Source organism: Pelophylax lessonae, assembly GCF_965119305.1.
Source record: "Pelophylax lessonae genome assembly, chromosome: 12".
NCBI lineage: Eukaryota > Metazoa > Chordata > Amphibia > Anura > Ranidae > Pelophylax > Pelophylax lessonae.
The window spans coordinates 197,166,466-197,191,469 of record NC_138779.1 but is presented as its reverse complement, the minus strand read 5'-3'; the positions used below and the strand labels follow the sequence as shown (position 1 = coordinate 197,191,469).

At 46.1% G+C, this 25,004-nt stretch overlaps 1 protein-coding gene across 2 annotated transcripts in view; it reads left to right on the top strand.

Annotated features, from left to right (window-relative positions):
- The first annotated feature begins 599 nt into the window (after window positions 1–599).
- LOC309567962 (basal cell adhesion molecule-like) overlaps window positions 600–25,004 on the top strand; it is a 70,991-nt gene continuing 46,586 nt past the window's right edge. Inside the window, exons 1-2 of one of the 2 annotated variants that reach the window (XM_082273515.1) lie at window positions 600–703; window positions 12,797–12,921. In XM_082273515.1, the coding sequence (XP_082129641.1) occupies window positions 643–703; window positions 12,797–12,921 (186 nt within the window). In that variant the 5' untranslated portion in view covers window positions 600–642. The remainder of the gene's footprint in view (window positions 704–12,796; window positions 12,922–25,004) is intronic. The other variant, XM_082273516.1, reaches the window with a different exon arrangement.

The following is a 25,004-nucleotide window of genomic DNA, read 5'->3' as shown; positions in this document are numbered from 1 at the left end:
AAATCTAAAGATAATTGCATAGTGTGTATCCAGTTTAAGTCAGATTTCTGGCATCCCCTGCAACATAAATGTCATTTTTGGTGCGATAATCCCAATAGGAACACGTCTAAAGGGATGCAGGCCCAGCAGATTTCCTCATTAGTGCCCTGCAGCTGCCACAGCTGATAGATAATTATGAAATCCCTCCCATTAGACTCACTCAGCCCAGAGGAACAAACAATGATTTCTTCAGAATAACAAAAGGTAGAAATCTGCAACAATGTTTGTTACAATCCTTGCAATGTACAGAGATCACCCAGAGGGGACTGTTTTTTTTTTTTTTTCTCAGCAAAAGTGGAGTCACACTTTAAAGTTAATGTGGGTGTGGCAGGCGTCGCAGTACTTTTGGTAATATAGTATACGTCGTAACTTGTCCACCCAATATCCAGGGTGTACATCCGCCTAGCGACAGGCGATGCTGTGCTCAGGCTGCCCTCCTATTGGCCCAGCCTTTGTAAATGTATAAACAGTGCCTGGGGAGTGTGCTGAGCTGGGGTCACGCCTCCTCCTGGGTGTCACATGTACTGATTGTGTTTGTCATCTCTTGTTCCAGGAAGCTGAAACTTTATTACAAAACAAAGGAGCCCAACAAGAAGCAGCAAGATGAAGTTTGTGGTGTGCTTCTCCCTGATCTCTGTGCTCTGCACCCTGGCTGGGAATGGAGGTGAGAATCCCCCCCCCCCCCCTATTCTTCTCATTCAACTTTTTACAAACTTCTCAAACTTAGAATAAAACTTTTAGAGGAACTTTTTCTTAAAAAAACGATGTTTAAAACTTTAGCGTTGTCTGAAGTCTGACCGGTCGCTGTAAGTGGGAGGCAGCTGGTCGCTTCCTTTGTACTTTTTGATCGAATTGTTTGTTTTCCTGTTAGTTGTTTTTTGTTTTGATTACATTGTCTGTTTTTGTTTCCTTTTATTTATAAAAACAGGATCTAAAGTCAAAATATTATTATTTTTTTTTTTTTGTATTGGGTAGAGTAGGGAACATTAAGTGCCGGCTCACACTAGGGCGACCTGTGAGGCGACCTGGTCGCCTCACAGGTCGCCGCAGGTCGCCTCCCATAGGGAAGCTACGGACCCGTTCTAATAGGAGCGACACAAGTCGCTCCGACCTAGAAAAAGGGTCCGGAGCTTCTTTGGGGCGACCAGGAGGCGACCGCCATAGACTTCAATGTTATGAAGTCCGTGGCGGCCGCTCCGAGGTCGCGACGCGCTGCTCACACCGCGACCTCGGAGGTCGCCACCTAAAGTAGCGTCGCGGTAGTGTGAACCGGCGCTTAAGAGCCGGTTCACACTGAGGCAATCCGACTTGCCGGGGCGACCTGTGAAGTCGCGGTGCACATCGCGCACCGCGACCTCGGAGTGACTTGCACGGACTTCATATCATTGAATTCAATGCAAGTCGCCCCAAAGTAGTACAGGACCCTTTTTCTAAGTCAGAGCGACTTGTGTCGCTCCTATTAGAACGGGTCCTGTGCTAATCTATGGCAGGCGACTTGTCAGGCGACCACGGGCGGCTGCTTCTTTAGGCTACGTTCACATGTTGGCGTAGCGGATCACGGGCAGGATCACCGTGATTCTGCCCGCGATCCGGAAATCATTTCAAATCGCGGGACGCCTGTGTGATGCCCGTGATTTGCAACGGCACCCCAAACGCTGTCGATGTTGCCGCGATTTACGCCTGCCGAATCGCGGTAACATTGCGCAAACAGAATTGCGGGACGCATGACGCACAAAGGAAGCTTTTTTAGGCGTCATGCGTCCCGCGATTCTGTTACAGCGATTCGGCAGGCGGAAATCGCGGCAACATCGTTACAGCATTTGAGGTGCCATTGCAAATCACGGGCATCGCACAGGCGTCCCGCGATTTGCAATGATTCCAAATCACGGGAAGAATCTAGGTGATTCTTCCCGTGATCCGCTACGCCCACATGTGAACGGCTGCATGAATTGTAAATATCTCCTAAATTATGCAAGTTTATGAGATATTTACAGTACCTATAGGTAAGACTTATTATAGGCTTACCTATAGGTAAAAGTTTTAAGAGTGGGTTTACAACCACTTTAACGCCACCCACAGATCAGATCGCATATCGCAGTACCAACTGTCAGTTCGGACATGAATCGGATGGCATAGGTGTGAACCACCATGCGATCCGATTCCGGTGAAAATGGTTCCAATCTCCGCTACAAGTCACCGGAAGCCAAACTCTTGAAGCCCAAAATAGTTCCAGAGCTTTTTTGTAGCTCGAATCGGGCAGATCGGTGTGTGTTTTGTTCCATAGAAATGCTTGATTTGTATGTTTTTTAGTGTTGTAGTGCATTTTGTTACGTGTTTCTGAGCGTTTTTCTGCTCAAAGGCAATAACTAAATGAAAATAAATAATAATAAATAAAATTCATCAATAATAATAACCATTAATAAATAAAACCCTAGCCCTAATATTAATCCCTAACCCTAATATTAAACTCTAATTCTAACCCCTAACCTTAATATTAACCACTTTACCACCGGAGGATTTTGCTGTCTTACATCCAGGCCACTTTTTGCGATTCGGCACTGTGCAACTTTAACTGACAATTGCGCGGTCATGCAACGCGGTACCCAAATGAAATTGACGTCCTTTTTTTTCCCCGCAAACAAAGCTTTCTTTTGGTGGTATTTGATCACCTGTGCGATTTTTTTTTTTTTTTTACTTTTCGCGCTATAAACAAAAAAAGAGCGTAAATTTTGAAAAAATAACAATATTTTTCACATTTTTTTTATATGAAATTCCCCCCCAAAAAATGTAAAAATCTAAATTTTTTTATAGTTTTTGGCCAATTTGTTTTCTGCTACATATTTTTGGTAAAAAATCGCAATAAGCGTATTTTGATTGGTTTGCGCAAAAGTTATTGCGTTTACTAACTAAGGGAAAGATTTCTGTCATTTTTGGTGTTTTTTTTTTTTTTTAACGAGTAATGGCGGTGATCTGCAAATTTTTTTTTTTTGCGGGACTGCGACATTGCGGCGGACAGATCGGACCCTTGACTGACATTTTTGACACTTTTGGGGGTACCAGTGACATTACTACAGTAATCAGTGCTATAAATATGCACTGTTACTGTAAAAATGACACTGGCATAGGGAGAGGTTAATGTATGCCTGGTGCTTACTGACATGTGTGGGGGGAGGTGACTGAGAAAGGGATGGCAGTTTAAGAAAATACCGGGGTTAGGGCAGCTATCTGCTGCCATAGTCCCGGTATTTAACGTCAAAGTACCGACGTATAACTGCGGCGGGCGGTCCGGAAGTGATTAAGGATGAGCAACACAGCTCGGCGCGCTAGGTGTGAATGCGCATGCGTTATGCTTGGTGTAACGTGTGCCGTATGACGGGAGGTGTGGCACGCCTTTATGTCGTACTGCTTCCACTTTTTTTTTTTTTTAATTTATTGAAATGTTACAAAATGTAATTTTATTAAACTCTACTGCATGAACCGCAGGATGTTGCGACACCTTGTGGCGTTGTGCGGTGCGCAGTGCAAAGTCGCAAAAATGCCGCCTTTTTATGCAGCGCACATCAATGCACCTCATCTCAGTATTATGGTGTGATCATTGCGGCTCAATGCAAATGAATGTGCTAGGTGTGATTGAGCCCTTTAAGGATAAGTGCGTTGTGTTAAAGGGCTCCTTCACGCCCGGTGCGCAGAGTTTTTGTCCCCTTCCCCCCTAACCCATCCCTCCTCCACTGTCACAGATATATACTTATCATAATCCAGTGGCTGCGGTTTCGCTGTTTGATTTCTTCCCTGGCCACGCATGCGTATTACAGCCCCGAAGGATTCTATAGGACAATCATCAATCAGGACACAACCCTATGGAAGTCTATGGGGCATTTATCCTTTAAAAGAGTTTAACAACAAAGCTTTTCACAAAGAGGAACTAGACTGACATTATAATAATACCTCACACCTCGCCTTCCATGGAACAAATGGTTTGTTAAACAGTAACCGGATACTTTGTGTCAGCTGGGGATGGAGGGAAAGTATTTGTCTGGGATAAACTTTGTTCTTTCTGTTGGACAGAGCAGGGAAAGATTCCATCTCACAGGGTTCTTCAATCTTCACATTCCTTCACCAGTTCCTTGACCCTCAACTTTATGTTCCTGCACCACTCCCTTCACCCTTTCCTTCACATCCCCGCAGCACTCCTTGACTCTTATATACTTGCGCCACTCCCTTCACCCTTACCTTCACATTCCTTGCCACTCCAACCTTACCTTCACGTTGCTGTGCCACTCCCTTCACCCTTACCTTCACATTCCTTGCCACTCCAACCTTACCTTCACGTTGCTGTGCCACTCCCTTCACCCTTACCTTCATGTTGCTGCGCCACTCACTTCACCCTTACCTTCACAACCCCGCAGCGCTCCTTGACTCTTACCTTTTATATATACTTGCGCCACTCCCTTCACCCTTACCTTCACATTCCTTGCCACTCTCTTCAACCTTACCTTCAGGTTTCCGCGCCACTCCCTTCACCCTTACCTTCACGTTCCTGCACAACTCTCTTCAACCTTACCTACCTTCACGTTGCTGTGCCACTCTCTTCACCCTTACCTTCACATTCCTATGCCACTCCCTTCGCCCTTACCTTCACATTCCTATGCCACTCCCTTTACCCTTACCTTCACATTCCTATGCCACTCCCTTCACCCTTACCTTCACATTCCTGCCCCACTCCCTTCACCCTTACCTTCATGTTGCTGCGCCACTCCCTTCACCCTTACCTTCACGTTCCAGTGCCACTGTCTTCACCCTTACCTTAACATTCCTGCCCCACTCCCTTCACCCTTACCTTCACATTCCTGCCCCACTCCCTTCACCCTTACCTTCACATTCCTGCACCACTCTCTTCACCCTTACCTTCACATTCCTGCGCCACTCCCTTCACCCTTACCTTCATGTTGCTGCGCCCCTCCCTTCACCCTTACCTTCACGTTCCTGTGCCACTGTCTTCACCCTTACCTTCACATTCCTGCCCCTCTCCCTTCACCCTCACCTTCACATTCCTGCCCCACTCCCTTCACCCTTACCTTCACATTCCTGCACCACTCTCTTCACCCTTACCTTCATATTCCTGCACCACTCCCTTCACCCTTACCTTCACATTCCTGCACCACTCTCTTCACCCTTACCTTCACATTCCTGCGCCACTCCCTTCACCCTTACCTTCATGTTGCTGCGCCCCTCCCTTCACCCTTACCTTCACGTTCCTGTGCCACTGTCTTCACCCTTACCTTCACATTCCTGCCCCTCTCCCTTCACCCTCACCTTCACATTCCTGCCCCACTCCCTTCACCCTTACCTTCACATTCCTGCACCACTCTCTTCACCCTTACCTTCATATTCCTGCACCACTCCCTTCACCCTTACCTTCACATTCCTGCACCACTCTCTTCACCTTATTCATACTGATAGCAGAGGAAGGAGGCAGCAGACAGAAATGATACTTAGTGCTCTGGATTGAGACAAATACACACTTTAGAAGGATATGCTTTGTTCATATTTAATATTTGAGGTTTACAACCACTTCAGTGTTACTTTAAACTTGCTACTTTTAGTTGTCAAATAATTACCTGTTGATCCTGCCAGTCTGCTTATTGTGGCCTCATTTTCAATGCTGAGCTGACAACGCCGTGGCTCTGTTGCTGAACTTAGAGCGTTGTCAGCCCTCAGATTCCCTTTATCTAAATATCTGATGTCATCTTGTCACCACGTCCATCACCATGTAGGTGTCATCGGCTGGGCCTGCTCCTCCTCTACTCCCATCTTAGAATGTAATTCAACACTAGAGGTGATCCCTAGAGCCCAAGAAGGAGCTTGTAGGTTGGTTTTGTGACCGAAAATAACACTATTTTAAAGGTATTGCCAATCAATTTTTATGGTTGCTGAATCCTAAATCAATTGCTGACTTCTGCTAATGGTGAGGGAGTCATTTTTAGATGTCTATTGTTGGAGACCTCATTCTTAATGACAATAGAATATGAAAACGAGTCCCCTATAAGCAGGGCAGCGCGATGCCAGCCTCCTGACAATTGGACCTTTGTTGTGCCGTTATAAAGGACAAGATCAGGTCTTTTGGATGTAACAAAACAAAGGCTTTCATTGTATTTGCGCATACTCTTACAAAACGGTGCATGGCTTTCGTAGACATTTGCAATTGTATGCAACTAAGACCATTGCATTTATTGTGACTCTAAAAGTCGTCTGGAATGTGACCGGGGAACTTGTTTGTTTCATGCAGCTGTAATGAGCTGCCCCTCCCAAGTAAGTCCTGTTTCACCCAGACTTCAGCAAGGTTTTATGCTCTGTTCACATATACGCAGTTTGGAGTTGTGGGCAGATTCACTGCGATTCCAAATTACGGTCAACCCATGTTTAGGTGCCACTCATCTTGAATGGAACCCCAAATGCAGCATCATTTTGCCATGATTGTGGAGTGTAAGTCGATGGGAAGGAATATTCCTTACATTGGTGGTCAGTGGGAGAAATGTTCCTTAGATTAGTCAGTGAAAATAATGCTCCTTATGTTGGTGGTCAACTGGAAGAAAGTTCCTTACATTGGTGGTCAGTGGGAAGAATGACCTTTACATTAGAGGTTGGTGGGAAGAAAGCTCCTTACATTGGCGGTCAGTGCAAGGAAAGTTCTTTACATTGAAGGTCGGTGCGAAGAATGTACCTTACCTTGAAGATTGGTTGGAAGAATGTACCTTACATTGGTGGTCAGCGGGAGAAATGTTCCTTAGATTAGTCAGTGAAAATAATGCTCCTTATGTTGGTGGTCAACTAGCAGAAAGTCCCTTACATTGGGGGTCAATGGGAAGAATGACCCTTACATTAGAGGTTGGTGGGAAGAAAGCCTCTTACATTGGCGGTCAGTGCAAGGAAAGTTCTTTACATTGAATTTCGGTGCGAAGAATGTACCTTACCTTGAAGATTGGTTAAAAGAAAGTACCTTACATTGGAGGTCAGCGGGAAGAAAGTCCCTTACATTGGAGGATGGTTGGAAGAACGTCTCTTACATTGGTGATCAGTGGGAAGAAAGTACCTTACAATGGAGGTCAGCGGGAAGAAAGTCCCTTACATTGGAGGTCAGTTGGAAGAATGTCCCTTACATTTGAGTTCGGCAGGAAAAATGTCCCTTCCATTGAAGGTGGGTGGGAAGAATGTCTCTTACATTGAAGGCCGGTGGAAAGAATATCCATTACTTTGAAGGTCAGTGGGAACAATGACCCTTATATTAGAGGTTAATGGGAAGAAAGCCTCTTACATTGGCGGTCAGTGCAAGGGAAGTTCTTTACATTAAAGGTTGGTGCGAAGAATGTACCTTTCCTTTGAAGGTTGGTGGGAAGAAAGTCCCTTACATTGGAGGTCAGTTGGAAGAAAGTCCCTTACATTGGAGGTCGGTGCTAAGAATGTACCTTGCCTTGAAGGGTGGTGGGAAGAAAGTCACATTGGAGGTTGGTTGGAAGAATGTCCCTTACATTGGTGGTCAGTGGAAAGAAAGTACCTTACATTGGAGGTCAGAGGGAAGAAAGTCCCTTACATTGGAGGTCGGTTGGAAGAATGTCCGTTACATTTGAGTTCGGCAGGAAAAATGTCCCTTCCATTGAAGGTGGGTGGGAAGAATGTCCCTTCCATTGAAGGTGGGTGGGAAGAATGTCCCTTCCATTAAAGGTGAGTGGGATGAATGTCCCTTACTTTGAAGGTCAGTGGGAGAACAGTGCTTTAAGTGGGCCGGTATGCACTGGTACTCAGTACCGCCACTTCCAAAAATGGCTCTTGAGCATACCGCCACCTCTCCGTGCGCCTTAGCGTACCAGTGCGCTCATTTTGGACATCTGCCCCCTCAATTGCCCACCCCCCCCCCCAAGTATATTTCCCACTGCAGAGCCAGACTAGTCCCTACCAGTGAGTCCCCCTGCTCCGAAGTCCCAGCCCAGGCCAGGGGGGGGGGGGTGCTCTGTGGGAACCCTGATGTGGGGTGGGGGGGGGGCGACAAAATTTATAGGCTATAATAGAGTACCGGCACCTCTTTTGGGCCACTTAAAGCACTGAGTGGGAACAATGACCGTTACATTGGAGATCGGTGGGAAGAATGTCCCTAATATTGGTGAACTCAAGTGAATGGGACTGCGCCGCAACCACCTGCAATGCAAGCAGTTGTGGTGCAGGCTTTTGAGGAGGAAACAAATCGCCTCCTCACCTACCAAACACCCTCTGAAAAATGATCCACCAATTTTCAAAGGGCTAACACAAGTGTAAACAAGCCCAAACAGAGTCAAGAATTATGGTAAGGACCATCCCAGACCTATAGGAGTCCATGGGACAACACAGCCCACCATATTTCACTGTCCGATTGACTGACCCTTTAAAGGTAGAATTGGTTGAAAACACCGGCAGCTCCTTTTTACAGATGCTTTCATACCTAAGGCCGAAAGAGTTCAAAATGAGTCAACTCATAAAGCGAAGCCTGCCTTTCAGAGCATTCGCAGACGTTTGAACAATATCTAGATACTCTTTCCTGAACTAGCTTTCTGCCCTTCAGTCGTACATTTTCTTTAAGACGGATGAGAGTTAATCCCGTACAAAGCAAAGACAAGATTTGTTCTGTTCGGTTTTAATTTCGTCTGTGAAGCCTTGTCACTTGATCTACAAAGGTGTCTCAGATCCTGCCGGGATTGGGGCCCCCCTCTGGGGACGCTACAATTATCAGGCGTGTAAGTCACGGTGAACATTACAGGATCACACTGTGAGCGATATTGTCTGGATCGGCTGCCTTGCGATGGGAGCCTCCGCCGCACCTTTCATGAGGACTGGGGAATATAAACTGCTTTTTTTTCGAGGGGCTTTCTTTTGATGAAGTGCTTTCTTGCCACAAAATGTGTGAAACTATTCTGCGGATGTCTATGCACCTTATTGTAGCATTTCATGGTATAGATTCCCCGATATGTAGGGCTCATGCACATGGCCATAATTAATTTACTGATATCTTCACAGGATTTTGCTGGCAGCAAGATCTTACATAAAATGACACGTCTAAAGGTCAGAAGACCTCATGCACATGGAGGCTTTTAAGACATCCAACATAAATTATGAACCTATTTCTACTCTCGGGGGAGACAGCTGCAATGGGAAGAATGCTCCTTACTTTCGTCAGTGAAAGAATGCTTCTTATTTTGGTGGTCAGTGTGAAGAATGCCCCTTACATTGGTGGACAGCAGAAAGACAGTCCCTTGCATTGGTGGTCACTAGGAAGAAAGCCCCTTACATTGGTGGTCAGTGGGAAGAATGTTCTATACATTGCAGGATGGTGGGAAGATTGTCTCTTACATCAGTGTTTGGTGGGAAAAATGCCCATTACATCGGTGGTTGGTGGGAAGAATGACCCTTACATTGGTGGTCAGTGGGATGAATGTCCCTTACATTGATGATCAGTGCAAAGAATGTAGCTTACATTGGTAGTCAGTGGGAAGAATGTCTCTTATGGCACTTTTCCACTGCAAGTACCGGCTCCGGTCTACTCGGCCCTGCTTGGCCCTGCTTGGCCCGGTTTGCTTTTCCACTGCTGGTCCTGCATGGTACGGTGTAGGAACGGTTCGGTACGGTACGGTATGGCTTGCTTTTCCACTAAAGTAGTACTAAAGTTAAGTGGGTGGGATAACAACGGGGTGGGTGGGATTCTCTGACCAATCAGTGGCTAGTAGTGACTGCATGCAAAGGATTGTGGGATATGGTACCGGGTATGGTACCTGTTGGAACCACAATCGAGGTAGTACTGTTTTTGAGAGCCGTACCGTTCGGTTCCATGCAGTGGAAAAGCGCCGCCGTACCGTACCGAACCGTTCCTACACCATACCATGCGGTACCAGCAGTGGAAAAGCACAAAAGCGAGCCGAACCGTTCGGTTCCATGCAGTGGAAAAGCGCCATTACAGTGGAGGTCAGTGGAAAGAATACCCCTTACATTGGTAGTCAATAAGAAGAATGTCTCTTACATTGGAGATCGGTGGGAAGACTATCCCTTAAATTGGGGGTCCATAGGAAGAATGTCCCTTACATTGGAGGTTGGTGGGAAGAATATCCCTTACATTGGCGGTCAGTACAAAGAATGTCGCTTACATTGGTAATCGGTGGGAAGAATGTCTTTTACAGTGGAGGTCAGTGGAAAGAATACCCCTTACATTGGTAGTCAATAGAAAGAATGACTTCTTACATTGGAGGTCAGTGGAAAGAATCCTCCTTATATTCTCTGTCAGTAGAAAGAAAGCCCCCCACCCCACTTACAGATGGCCACGGTCTCATGCCACTGGCTCTGCAAAGTAGCATTGGCCCCAGAGGCATCATTAGATGGGATGTCAACCCTAGTAGAAACCCTGGGGTTCCTTGGAACCCTGGTTTTGAATTGCTGGTTTTGGGGTAATATGTCTTTTTCACACTGCTGTATTAGGTGTCTTTTTACATAGGTAGTGTGGCTCATAGGTTTTGAGGGGATTTTGGTGGTTTCAAGGGACTTCCTTTTGAAATTGTATTTTATTTTTAACAAGCTGAAGAGCCGAAGTGCACTGTTTTGAGGTTTTCTCTTCCCTGATGTGCAGTATATTTCTGCGTTTTGTGTTATTGCTGGCTAGAAGGCACAACCCTGCTACAAATTAAAATCTAAAGCAAAGCCACATGTTTTTTTTTTCTTTATATTAGATGGAATTGGAAATGCTTAAAACCTCTGACAAGTAATTTTTTTTCCCTTCAATCCCAGTTCCCTTCAATCCCAGTCCTGGAAACTACATTGAAAGGAAATCACTCTAGGGAGGCAAAGCACCTCGTAGACCATTTACACACAGGACCACCTAGCTGCTATGCGTCCCTCCCAATGTTTTAGTACATCTAGGAGGGCCAGGTGCAGTGTTCAGCCCATAGCATGCAGCCTATCAAAGTTTATAGCAGGCTGCAGCTGACGGGGCTGAATGCTGTACCAAGTGGTTCTTGTATTTAGGGCTTTATAAGATGAGTATCTGGAATGCCAGGAAAGACAAACAGCAATTGGACGGCCCAGTGTACAGGGGGCCTTCGGCCAGTCATTCTCAACTAGGGTTCTGTCCAGAGGTAGCTAGAGGTTCCTTGAGCTGTGGATAGTTGACCCCCCTTCCTCATCTGAAGGTGCCTTTATCGTTCCAGGGCCAACACCATTTGTTAGATAGTAGACACTGGGGGGCAGAATGGTAGTGGGTGATGGTGGAGGGGGTGTGATATAGGATGATGTTGCAGACACTGGTGGAGATGGTGATGAAGGATGTAGGATAATGTAATAGACACTAGTGGGGTTGGTAATGGAGGATTTAGGATGACAGTCACATTGTAGACACTGGGGGGAAAATGGTGGTGGGTGATGGTGGGGGGTTTGTGATGGAGGATAAAGGATGATGATGCAGACACTGATGGTATTGGTGGTGGAGGATGTTTGTAGGAGGATGTTGCAGACACTGGTGGGGTTGGTGATGGAGAATATAGATTGACGTTGCAGACACTGATGGGGTTGGTGATGAAGGATGTTTGTAGGATGACGTTCCAGACACTGGGGGGGGGGGGGGGGGTAATGGTAGTGGGTGATGGTGGAGGGGGTGTGATATAGGATGATGTTGCAGACACTGGTGGAGATGGTGATGAAGGATGTAGGATAATGTAATAGACACTAGTGGGGTTGGTAATGGAGGATTTAGGATGACAGTCACATTGTAGACACTGGGGGGAAAATGGTGGTGGGTGATGGTGGGGGGTTTGTGATGGAGGATAAAGGATGATGATGCAGACACTGATGGTATTGGTGGTGGAGGATGTTTGTAGGAGGATGTTGCAGACACTGGTGGGGTTGGTGATGGAGAATATAGATTGACGTTGCAGACACTGATGGGGTTGGTGATGAAGGATGTTTGTAGGATGACGTTCCAGACACTGGGGGGGGGGGGGGGGGTAATGGTAGTGGGTGATGGTGGAGGGGGTGTGATATAGGATGATGTTGCAGACACTGGTGGAGATGGTGATGAAGGATGTAGGATAATGTTGTAGACACTGGTGGGGTCGGTAATGGAGGCTTTAGGATGACATTGTAGACACTGGGGGGAAAATGGTGGTGGGTAATGGTGGGGGTTGTGATGGAGGATAAAGGATGATGATGCAGACACTGATGGTATTGGTGGTGGAGGATGTTTGTAGGAGGATGTTGCAGACACTGGTGGGGTTGCTGATGGAGAATATAGAATGACGTTGCAGACACTGATTGGGTTGGTGATGAAGGATGTTTTTAGGATGACGTTCCAGACGGTGGTGGGGTTTGTGATGAAGGATGCAAGATAATGTTGAAGACACTGGTAGAGTTGGTAATGGACGATCAAGGATGGCATTGTTGACACTGGGGTGAGAATGGTGGTGGGTGATGGTGGGGGGGGGTTGTGATGGATGATAAAGGATGATATTGCAGAAACCGGTGGGGTTGGTGATGGAGGATGTAGGATGATCTTGTAGACACTGATGGGGTTGGTGATGAAGGATGATGTTGTGGACACTGATGGGGTTGGTAAAGGAGGATAAAGCATGATGTTGCAGACACTGGTGGGATTAGTGAGTGATGTAGGATGACATTGCAGAAACCGGTGGGATTGGTGATGTAGGATGACGCTGATGAGTATGTAAGATGAACAATGTTTGTTTATTTCTTGCAGTTTCTGCCGATTTGTATATTTTGGGGCCTGAGTCTGCAGTGCTGGAGGGGGATGAAGTCGTCTTGGAGTGTCTCTCAGACTCTGGATCGGATATGCAGAATTACACTTTCCAAAAATACAGCACAGTAAGTATGACTAATAGGTGCAGATGTATTTCTTTAGAACGGTTATACTGCACGCATCTAAAATTCCTTGCTTAACTTGACACAGCTCTGAATCTTAAAGTGAACACAAAACAATCAACCAAACTTCTTCATTTAAGAAAACATGTCCTATTACCGAGCAAACTTTTTGAAGAAGCCTGTCTGAAGAAGTTGTCTGCCTGTCATGCTAAAGCCCCGTACACACGCAACGATTATCAGCCGACCGATCGTCCGTCTTTTGTCCAGAGTGGTGTTTTGTTGGTTGGAATGTGCCTAGACTGCACACAAATTTTCTCGCCCAACAAAATTCTACTTCAGAAGTGATGTCATGTGTTGGTTTGCTTTCTTTGTGTTCTTTCTTCACTGAGCATGCCCAGACTTGCTAATCAGATTTTTCCCTGTCGAAATTTGTACTGACTGCACGAAAATCGGCCGTTGTGTTGACGGCCAACATAAATTTTATAGTCTGCACACCAGATTTTTTTCGGCCGAAAAGTCGGTTGTCGGAAGCATCATACTAACAAGCCGAAAATCGGCAGATCGGACGTTGGGCGAAAATTCCCTCCCAATTTTCGACGCGTGTGTACAGGGCTTTAGTCTCCTGTTTTTAAATTTTGAGTTGCAAATACAGAATATATACAGACGAGGACTTTTCTGTGACTTTCCTGATCTGCAGCACTGAAGTGGATCAACATGACAGCTGAGCTGCTAGCATTGTCAGAAGTAGATAGTAGATCAGCAATGGTAACATCATAGATTGAGGTGGACCCCGGCTCAAAAAGTAAAAAACAAAATGGTATGCTATAGGGAACATTGAGAAACCTTATGTACAGTATGTGAGTGTGCCTAGGCACTCCAGTACCTAGATCCTCATGGATGTATATCTGAAGTGTGTGATCTAAGGCACTGCTGCCTCCAACTGCTTGTCTCGGGAGTTATGAAGTGAGATTTGATGATGTCACTACATTGCTGCTCTGACATGAGGAAGCAATGCCCTGCTTCTACCAAGATGGCCTCCTACACATACCAGTCATTCAATATGGTAGAGGCCTTAGTTTTTCTTTTTTTTCAGGCTAAGAACATTTTCAGCAAATACTTTGCAGAAGCCTTGTAACTTCTTATACACTAAACTGTAATATCAAACATCCCGGCTATCTTCTGGGAACTGTAAAAGAACGCCTCCCTATGTAAAGGAGTTGAGGGGGGGTTTGCAACAATGGCTTCCTCCATAGATACAGTGCGGTGAGTGGGTGTTTTTTACCCTAGGATGGGAGATGTGTTACTGGCAGGATCACCAGGTGAAATAAAGAGAAAAAAATTCTGAAGAAAAGAACTCTAATGCATCCACTGCATCTAAGGACTGGTACATTTTGGTTAATCTAAAGGAGATTGTGCAATGGTAAAGCTGTCGGTACACAATACAATCTCCTTTATTTTTACCCAAACCATGCCTACAATGCAATTTGTATCCAAGCAGGCAGGGTATTGCACCAAATAGTTGTTTGTTGATCTAAAGGGAATTGTACATTCAGACTGCAATGTGTATGACCACCCTTAAGGTCTGGGTTGACCGGCTTTAGTCTTGTGTCAATGGTACCACTTTGACATTGGTTTGAAAGGCTTCTGAGATCCTTCAGAATTCATCGACCGGTGCATTTGATCTGCAGTGGACCTTCTTCTGATCTGCATTTAACCCGTTTCATGCAGGCTTTGCATTCCCATAGACTTGTATCAAAGCATGTCAATACAGGCCCTTAGGGCCCCTGTGGACAGGTCAGATTTTTTAAAATTCAATGCTGTTGGTGGCTTAAAAAAAATTAAAATAAAAAATTAAATGAGTTGGGTAGAACATTTGTGGTTCAGCTTTGACTGCATCCCATCGGAAGGGCTGTTTGGGTATTCAGGCAGCAGAGGATGCTGTGGCTGTTGAATACAATAGCTTGCGTTGGAGATTCCTCCCTCCATGCTGTTAAATGGCCGACTCTATTGAAGTTCTCTTGCAGGCTGAATGAGAAAAAAATGGAATTATGTAAGGTGGCCCTTAGGAACACCAACAGCAGGGTCCTTCCCAGGTTGCTGCCCTAAGCAACCAATTGGGGCAAGTTTCCGTCTTCCAAGCTGCGTAGACCAAAAGCAAGCTGAACTTGGCTGCTACGGGCAGTACACAGACTTGGCTTCGGTCTCCATTAATAGGATTTGCGAGGAGTGGGCTGCGTACACATACCAGGCGGCTGTGTTGTTCATTCAGTCAGTCATTAAGCCGTCGTTAGTAAGCCGCATTGTCAGATGTCGTATAATGGCCGCGTCAGGTGTGTCAGCAGGCTGCCGATAAGTGTTACGCTTCGCTTGTCTTGCGTTAGGATTTGGGCTTCTCAGCCAAAGGCTTGGAGCTGCTGGATGGTAACTGAGTGAAGCATTAACCTGTTTCCGGGCAAGGATGTAACAGACCCGGTTATAAATGAAATCAGCGTGGAGCTGCTTGTTTTGTTGTATGTACTCAGGATCAGATAACTCGTGATATGCAGCTGACACAAAACTGCCTGAACCGCGCTTGGTGTCACATGGCATCACCGTTACAATAGATCTAAACCCTAGTTATATAACATTTGTGTTTTTTTTTTTTTCCACATAAAATATTGTTTTCACAATTTTAATACTCTTTGCATCTTAGTGCATACATGCCAACTCTCCTGGATTTGCCAGGAAGGTCCTCCATCTTGGCCCCTCTGTCCTGCCTATTCTATGTCCTGGGGTGTTTCCTGGGATCACAACATCAACCTTATAGGAGTTAATGCACATGCACAGTAATGCAAAAGGGGATTCATTGCGGGGATTGAGGGTGCAAGTGGGTGGCCCCTGCATATTTAGGTGGGGTCTGGGCATGACCAACCCATAAAGTAGGCATGGACAAATCACCAGGACCAGATGGCTTACACCCAGTGGCGTCACTAGGGGGGTGCGGGGGGTGTGGACCGCACCCGACTGACACCCGCCAGAGGGGTGACACCTGTGGGCAGCGGCACCGCACCCCTACACTGATCTGCGTCCCTTGTCAGCTGTCTCACTTTGTCACACAGCGGAGCAGACTGAACCAGCCTCCCCCTTCCAGCAGTTTACATCTACACAGGAGGAGGGACACCGCTGTGCATGTTCCGTGCTGATCTGAGGTATGTACATTGTAATGTAGATGGACAGAGGAGGGTGACAGTGACCAGGAAGGGGGGTAAGTTAAAAAAAGATGGGGGGGGGGCTAAGAGGACATGTGCTGGGGGGCACTATGGGAGGGGAGTGGAAGGTCATTTGCTAGAAATGGGTGTTGGATTTTAAATCCAACCCTCCAAAAGAGCACAAGCCCTCTCCCCTCCCATAGCGCACCCCCCCCCCCCCCAGCACAACCCTCACCTCCCTACTTGTACAAGTGGAGAGGGGGTCTGAACTGAGGGGGAGTCTATACTGATGAAAGGGGTTCTGCACTGATGGAGAGGGGTCTATACTGATGGATGAGGGGTGTCTATACTAAAGGCAGGGTCTATACTGATGGAGGGGGGTCTATACAGAGAGGGGAGGGGGGTCTGTACTGATGGAGGAGGGTCTGTACTGAGAGGAGGGGGTGTCTGTACTGATGGAGAGGTGTCTGCACTGATGGAGAGGGTCTTTACTAATGGAAGGGGGGTCTACACTGATGGAGAGGGGTCTGCACTGATGGAGGGTTTTCTGTACTGAGGGGGGATCTGTACTGATGGAGGGGGGGATGGGTGTGTACTGATGGAGGAGGGGGGTCTGTACTGATGGAGAGGGGTCTATACTAAAGGGGGGGGGGGTGTACTGAAGGGGGGGTCTGCACTGATGGAGGGGGTCTGTACTTAGTGGGGGGGGGGGTATATACTGATGGAGGACTGTACTTAGTGGAGGGGGTGTGTACTGAGGGAGGGGAGTCTGTACTGATGGGGGGGTCTGCACTGATGGAGTTAGGTCTGTACAGAGGGGGGGGGGGTCTGTACTGATGGAGGGGTCTGCACTGAGGGGAGGGGAGTCTGCACTGATGTAGAGGGGTCTATACTGATGGAGTGGGGTCTAAACTGAGGGAGGGAGGTCTGTACTTAGTGGAGGGGGGTCTGTCCTGGTGATTTGTCCACCCCTGCTTTATGTGTTGATCCCACCCAGACCACCTCTCTAAATATGTGGGGATTTTCCATCAAGCTGACTTTACGGGCTGGCCCCTGCAGACACCATTTCTAAATATGTGGGGGATTACCCATCATGCAGACTTCACGGCTTCTTCCTACCAAGATGTTGCCTCTATATATTTAGAAAACCACCTATCATGCCCACTTCATGGGTTGGTCCCTGCACAGACACCACCTCTAGGTATCTGGGGACCACCTATCACAAAGACTATACAGGTTGGTTCCACCCAGACCCTGCCTTTAAATATGTGGGGATTGCCCATCATGCCAACTTTATGGGTTGCCTCTTAATATGTAGTGACCACCCATCACGCCCACTTTAGGAGTTGGCCCCTGCACAGACACCATTTATAAATATGTGGGGACCGCCCATCACAACCACTTTAAGGGTTTGTCTCGCCCAGACCCTGCCTCTAAATATGCAGGGACCACCCACTTGCACTCTCACTCCCTGCAATGAATCCCCTTTTGAATTACTGTGCATGTGCAGTAGCTCAAACAAGGTTGATGCTGTGATCCTGGGATACGGCCCAGGACACAGCATAGGCAGGACGGAGGGGCCAATATGTGAGCACTTCCTCAAGTTGTTCACTTTATGATAGGGTTGGAGAAATCCTAGGAGCCAGGTAGCCAAGGCTCCTTTAAAAATTACAGCTGGTGCCTAACTTTTGAGGTTTTCTCAAATTGTTTTCAATAATGCTGGCTCAAAAAAAATTCCTTCAGGCACCCAGATTGGTTCCTGAATTCTATATTAATTTAACATGGCTAAGTTCCTTGAGAAGTCTTGGGTGTAAGCAGTGGCGTCACTAGGGTTGGTGTCACCCGGTGATGAAAAAACATTGTGTAACCCCTCCACCAACTATAGTGCCTCCTCAGTACAGACCCCCCCCTCCCTCAGTACAGATGACTTGCACCCAAGAGTCCTCAAGTAACTTAGTCATGTTTATAATATTATAGAATTCAGGAGCCCATCTGTCCAATCCAGTTGCCAACAGGATTTATTTTTTGGAGCCAGTGCTATTGACAACAACTTGAGAAAGCCTCAAAAGTTAGGCACCTGTTGTATTTTTTAAGGGGCTTTGGCTACCTGGCTCCTGGGATTTCTCCAGCCCTACCGTAAAGTGAGCATAAATTTGGGCAAGCGAAATGCGAATCATGGGCAGGGTTAACAGTGCCCCCAAGATCCAGAACCATAATTTTGTTAACTATGTAAGTGCTGCTGATCTATTGATTCTTTGCTTCCTTGAATCTTGCTGTGCTTTGTGGATTTCTTCCACAAAGAGTTCGGCCTTAAAAGCTTACTGATTACATTAAAAATTCAGCGTTGGTTTTTTAGCAACCAGCCCAAATAATTCCCCGTTTGATTAGTTGCCATGGGCATCACAGACACTTATCCTTTATCCTCATTGTTATAAATAGGATTGTGTGTTATCTTATGACCATGACGAGTCACGTGGAGCTGGGATGTGAAATCCGGTCCAGCAGGTTTTTAATTGATCTTGTCTTTATCACAAACATGTTTAAACTAAACCCGTACTGAGGGCCGTGCACGTCAAAACCTGGTGTGGGAAGGACACATCCCGTGCACGTTTCCCACAGCGCAGGTGAACGCACTGTCCTTGCAAGATGCATGCGGGTGCCAATGAATTGTTAATGGCACCCCCAATGCATCTTGCAAATGTAGTGCATTTGCTGCCTACAAATCACACGGAACTGCAGTACCATGCAGTTTGGTGCAGTGCAATTTGAAAAAGTAGTGCTTGCTCAATTTTTTTGCAGCGTTTCAGTGCATTTTGCAGCCCATTCAAATGAACAAGCTGTCAAAACCAGATGGAATAGCAATGTATCGCAATCCGCGGGGGGTGGCTCTAAAGGATACACTATATTACCATATTGGGACACCTGCCTTTACACGCACATGAACTTTAACCACTTTTACTCCCTTCCTGACCAGGGCCTATTTTGCGATTAGGCACTGCGTGACTTTAACGGACAAGTGCGCGGTCGTGCGACGCTGTACCTAAACGAATTTGATGTCCTTTTTTTCCCACAAACAGAGCTTTCTTTTGGTGGTATTTGATCACCTGTGCGATTTTTTGATCATGCGCTATAAACAAAAAAAAGCGTCAATTTTGCAAAAATAACAATATTTTTCACATTTTTTTATATGAAATTCCCCCAAAAAAATGTAAAAATCTAAATTTTTTTAACATTTTAGGCCAATTTGCTTTATGCTACATATGTTTGGTAAAAAAAAATCGCAAAAAGCGTATTTTGATTGGTTTGCGCAAAAGTTATTGCGTTTACTAACTAAGGGAAAGATTTTTGTTATTTTTGTTGTTTTTTTTTTTTTAACGAGTAATGGCGGCGATCTGCGTTTTATTTTTGCGGGGCTGCGACATTGCGGCGGACAGATCGGATCCTTGACTGACATTTTTGACACTTTTGGGGTTAGTGCTATACATATGCACTGTTACTGTAAAAATGACACTGGCAGTGAAGGGGTTAACTTTTTTGAGAGGGAGGGGTTAAGTGTGTCCCTAGGGGCGTGATTCTAACTGTGATTGGGTGTGGCTACTGGTGTAAGAACAGAGATCAACGGTCCTACATAGCAGAACCGTGTGATCTCCATTCTTAGACAGGGGAGAGTGACAGGCGGCTTTGTTTACATTAGCCGCCTGCCTTTCTCTCGGTGTAACGGACGATCGCGAGTGCCCGGCGGACATCGGGTCCGCCAGGCACACGCGCGGGGGGGTCCGTGACCGAGCGGGAGCGCGCCTCCGGCGGCACGCGCTCGCTCCCTAGAGCCTCACAGGCTAGCGACGTCGCCCTACGTCGCTTTGCCTGTGAGGGGCTGACCGCCGCCGTAAATAGTCGGCAAGTGGTTAATGGCTTCCCAGTCTTAGTCTGTAGGGTTCAATATTGAGTTGGTCCACCCTTTGCAGCTATAACAGCTTCAACTCCTCTGGGAAGGCTGTCCTCAAGGTTTAGGAGTGTGTCTATGGGAATGTTTGACCATTCTTCCAGAAGCGCATTAGTGAGGTCAGGCACTGATGTTGGCTCGTAGTCTCCACTCTATTTCATCCCAAAGGGGTTCTATCGGGTTGAGATCAGGACTCTATGCAGGCCAGTCAAGTTCCTCCACCCCAAATTCGCTCATCCATGTCTTTATGGACCTTGCTTTGTGCACTGGTCCAAACTAGTGATGGGCTCGGGAGTGTTCAAATCGAACCCGCCAGGAAGCCGGTACTGCACACCACCCATCATAGGCACCGTGTGTATGTGCAGTTCTGGTCGGGAACTGCCTTACTGCCTGTGATAGGTGGTGTGCAGTGACTGCTTCCTGGTGGGCTCAATTTGAACATACCCGAGCCCATCACTAGTCAAAACCATTTGGTGGAGGGGGGATTATGGTGTGGGTTTTTTTCTTTAAAAGGAACTCTCAAAGTGGAAGTACAGCCTAATACCTAATAAATTCTCCCATGCATGTGAGCGGAGTTCAGCCTTGTGTGTTAAATGAAAAAAATCCAATTTCTTTCTACCTTTATTTTGCAGTATTCAGTGCTGTGACATGACTTCCTCTTCTTGCTGATTCCAAGAACAGCAAGTGGGTGTGGTTACTGAAAGCTAGTGACATCCCTTCCAGGGAGGGACACTCTTCCTGTGTAGCCAGTATGTCTCTTTCCAATAATGCGACTATTCAATGGCACCCGTTCCAATCTATGTGACTTGAAAAGGTACTTGCACTACTTTGATGCAACTTTTAATGCGCCTTTGATCCAGAGTGGAACTTCTCAAACTTTGATCCGCAATAGTGGAAACTTAGACTAAAGCTCTGTTTCCACTAGTGTGGCTTGTCATGTGACTTTGGACATGACAAGTAATAGCCCATTGATTTCAATGACACCCGTTTCCATCTATGCGACTTTGAAAATCAGTGACTTTGAAAAGGTACCTGCGCTAATTTGATCCAACTTTTGATGCAACTTTGATCCATTGACCCAGAGAGTGTAAAGGATCAAAGCTCCACTCAAAGTCACATCAAAATCGCACACTAGCTTAGTGGCTAGGTCATTAGGAACTGAGCTCCCAGCAGCTGCCCCCATGGGTGTCCGCAAGGGGGGGCAAGTGCCCCCCCCCCTGGAAATTTCCTGGCCTGCTCTAAGAGGGGAATCTTTGGGTACCCTGCTCTAAAGGGGGATCTATGGGGGACCCTGGCCTGGCCTGCTGTAAAGGGGGATCTATGGGGACCCTGGCCTTCTCTAAAGGGGCATCTATGGGGACCCTGGCCTACTCTAAAGGGGGTCATATTGGCTGTGTATATATATATATATATATATATATATATATATATATATATATATATATATATTCTTTGCAGGGAGTACCTGGTGGTGCATGAAAACCTGGTAGCATGGGGAATATAGGTGAAAAGGTAAGACTAAAGAGGGATCTATGGGGACCCTGGCCTTCTCTAAATGGGGATCTATGGGCACCCTGCTCTAAAGGGGATCTATGGGGGGGCCTGGCCTGCTCTAAAGGGGGATCGATGGGGGGCGAAAAGGGGCGGAGCATGGGTGACCTTAAAATGACCCCCCCCCCCCTGAAAAAAGTTCTGTGGACGCCCATGGCTGCCTTCAAGAATTATACAAGCCTGGTGATGTCACAGAGAGTGTGAACGTTGTTTCTTGCTGCTGTTTTCTATGTGTCCTTGCGTTGATCAATGCAACCCAACGCACCTAGTGTGAATGAGCCCACGTAGCTAGCTTGCCATTCCCAGCCGCCTGCACTGTGACTGAGTATTCATCCAGCCATTGACATGTGCATCTTTGCAGCTGGTCACACATCTGCCCTGATAAAAATTATTATCCTCACCATGTACTGCGCTACAGAATATGTTGCAGCTATATACGTATATCAGCCATAATATCAATAACAACTGCTTTGCAATATTATTATTTCAAGAAAATAAAAAATCTGTGGTTCACCTTCATTTTGTCTTTTAAAAATGTGTCTATGCAGGAGGGAAAAAAAAAAAGAAAATTAATTTGTTAGGAGTGTTTGTTCTTCTCTAAACAAAGACCGAACACCAACTTTTACTTGTAAGAATGAAAAGCAAATACAATTATAGGAGTGTTGAGGACCCGCTCGGCGACGGCGTTCTGCTCTGATTCAGCTCGACAAAACGTCACGCCGTGTTTGTTTATGCCGGGCGATCAGTGATAGATGGTCTATAAAGCTGCTTACAGGAGCGCTCGCGCCGCCGCCGAATAAGAGTACTTAGAGGCGCAATCTACGCTGTTGACAAGCCAGGTTTATTTTATTCTAATGGAAAAGGATTACAGCAGTGACGGGGAGGGCGTGAACTCTGCGGAATTATCTGTCTCCCTGCACTGATTTGACAAAAAAAGAAAAAATATTTTATCTTCATCTAAGGCTTTCAGGAAGAGATAACCTGCAAACCCATTACTGGGAAAATTATGTAATTCAAAGATTTTTATTTTTTTATTTTTTACCCGTATTTTGTGCTGTAGGAATGAAGCTAAAGTGCTGCGTAGGATCTTCAGAAAATTTTATGTCGTACCCTGCCCACTCCTTTAGGTCATTGATAGCAAAGGTAGCATAAAGCATTGTGCATCATGGGAGCACTGATTACATACATTTTATTTTTGTTTTAAATAGCATATATTTAAGTTTAAAAAAATATATATATTTAACACAGTAAAAGGATAGAGAACATGCACACAAATGGCCTTCAGCAAAAGCCACTGTGACATATGGTGTAAGCCAGAGGTCTTCAAACTATGGCCCTCCAGTTGTTCGGGAACAACAATTCCCATCATGCCCAGTCATGTCTGCGAATGTCAGAGTTTTACAATGCCTCATGGGACGTGTAGTTCTGCAACAACTGGGGGGCCGTAGTTTGAGGACCCCTGGACTGTAGGCAGTCAAAACTAAGCAATAGATCACTGGATATGGCAGTTCAGGAGGGGTCCGATCCCTGAGAATATCAATGACTGAAGGTAGGTGGAATTTGAAAACTTGGGTCTTTGGGCCACTTGGGAGAGATCAGAAGAAAAAAGGGGGACAGCATAGCAGAGAAAGACCAAGAGATTGATGAAAAATGGAGGCAAGAGGGAGGGGGTAGCAAAGGTTGGGAAGAAAGAGGAAGGATAGGTGGGACAAAATCCAATGGTTTGGCAATCCCCATTCCCCATCCTAGACTCTACTGTATCTGTGATCAGTTAGCTAGGAAAAAGTGAGGGTCATCTTCGTCCAAGGCAAGTGTGAAGGTAACCAAAATGTAGGTAGCCAGACCATGCTTTTCAAACAAAAATACATTTCTGGTAAGTATCTTTGAGCCATGCAGTAAGTTACCCCATCCTAATCAACTGGTTAGGTCCTATAATCCATGCAGTGAGTAGTGGGGGAATTTGGGTATCTCCAATAACTTGGGAATACGGGCCTTAGGTAGGTGCAATTAGGAAGAATCTTAAACACTTTTACTGGAAGTTACTAAGGCTCTAAGTATGTTGGAGGTTACATAAATGTATATATTTTTTTAATATTAAATATTTACTGAGATTTTCACAAAATTCTTTAACACAATGAAAGGATAGAGAATAAGTACACATATGGTCTTCAGAACAAGCCACTATGACATGTGGTGCAAGCAGCCAGAAAAAGAGTAATAGATCAGTGAATTAAGTGCTCCTGACCCCCTGACATGCCACATTTGGCTTGTCATTTTTTTTGGGGGGGGCAGGGGGCGGGTACCTTGTTTTGACAGGTACCCACTCCCACCTCCGCTTGGGCCACCTAAGCGGCTCGAGCGGAAGTTCTCCTCTCCCGCTCCCTCCCTGCACTCTTCTGGGACACGCCACAGGTCTCAGAAGATTGCCTGTCCACTCAGGACTCGCAGCGTGACTCGCGCATGCGCAGTCTGGTATCTCCAATACCTTGGGAATGAGGGTCCTTATTGCTATTAAGAAGTCTCTTAAGACATTTTTGTAGGAAGTTACTACGGATCCAGGTATGTAAATATATACTTTTATTTAATAGTAAATGTTTATTGAGATTTTCACAAAATTAAGGATAGAGAACAAGTATACATGTGGCCTTCAGAACAAGCCACTATGACACACGTGGTGCAAGCCGTCAAAAACAGTGCCATAGCTTATTCATCACTAAATATAAGCGGTGTAGGAGGGGTACCATCCATGAGAATGTTAATGAGTAAAGGTAGATGGGAACACGTAACTAGGGTCCTTGAGCTTCTTGGGAGAGAGAGGAAGAAAAAAAAATAAACACCCAAAAGTTTTACTGATGTCCCATATTAGAAAAACATTTCAGAGACATGGAGGTCCCCTTTTAAGGTGACAAAGTAGCATAAATCGGCACACCAGGGTCACATCCAAAGGTTTTACTGATGTTTTAGAAAAACGTTCAGGTCCCTTTTATCAAGGTGACAAAGTTTGCAAGACAATATGGTCCATATCAATACACACAACACCAGAGTGACATCCAATGCGATCTACATGGTGCCAACCAAAATAATCTTTGTCCCATGCCTCTGTATAGGTAGCCAAATAATTACACCTGCTGATACCATGTAAGAAGGGAAAGAGAAGCCTTGTTCTACTCATGTAAATTCGCTAGGAATCGGGGTGCAAACTAGAGACATATTGGTGGTTTGTACTCTGTTAACCCGAGCCAATGCTGTGGTGTGCGTCAGAGGCGTAACTAGAACCTTCAGGGCCCCGGTGCAAGAAACCATGAAGGTCCCCCCCGGACCCCTGGCTGGGGCCCTTCCCTTCAAGTCTGGGGCTCTTCCCACTGATCCTGGGGCCCTTTACTCTTGTTGCAGGACCCTTTCAC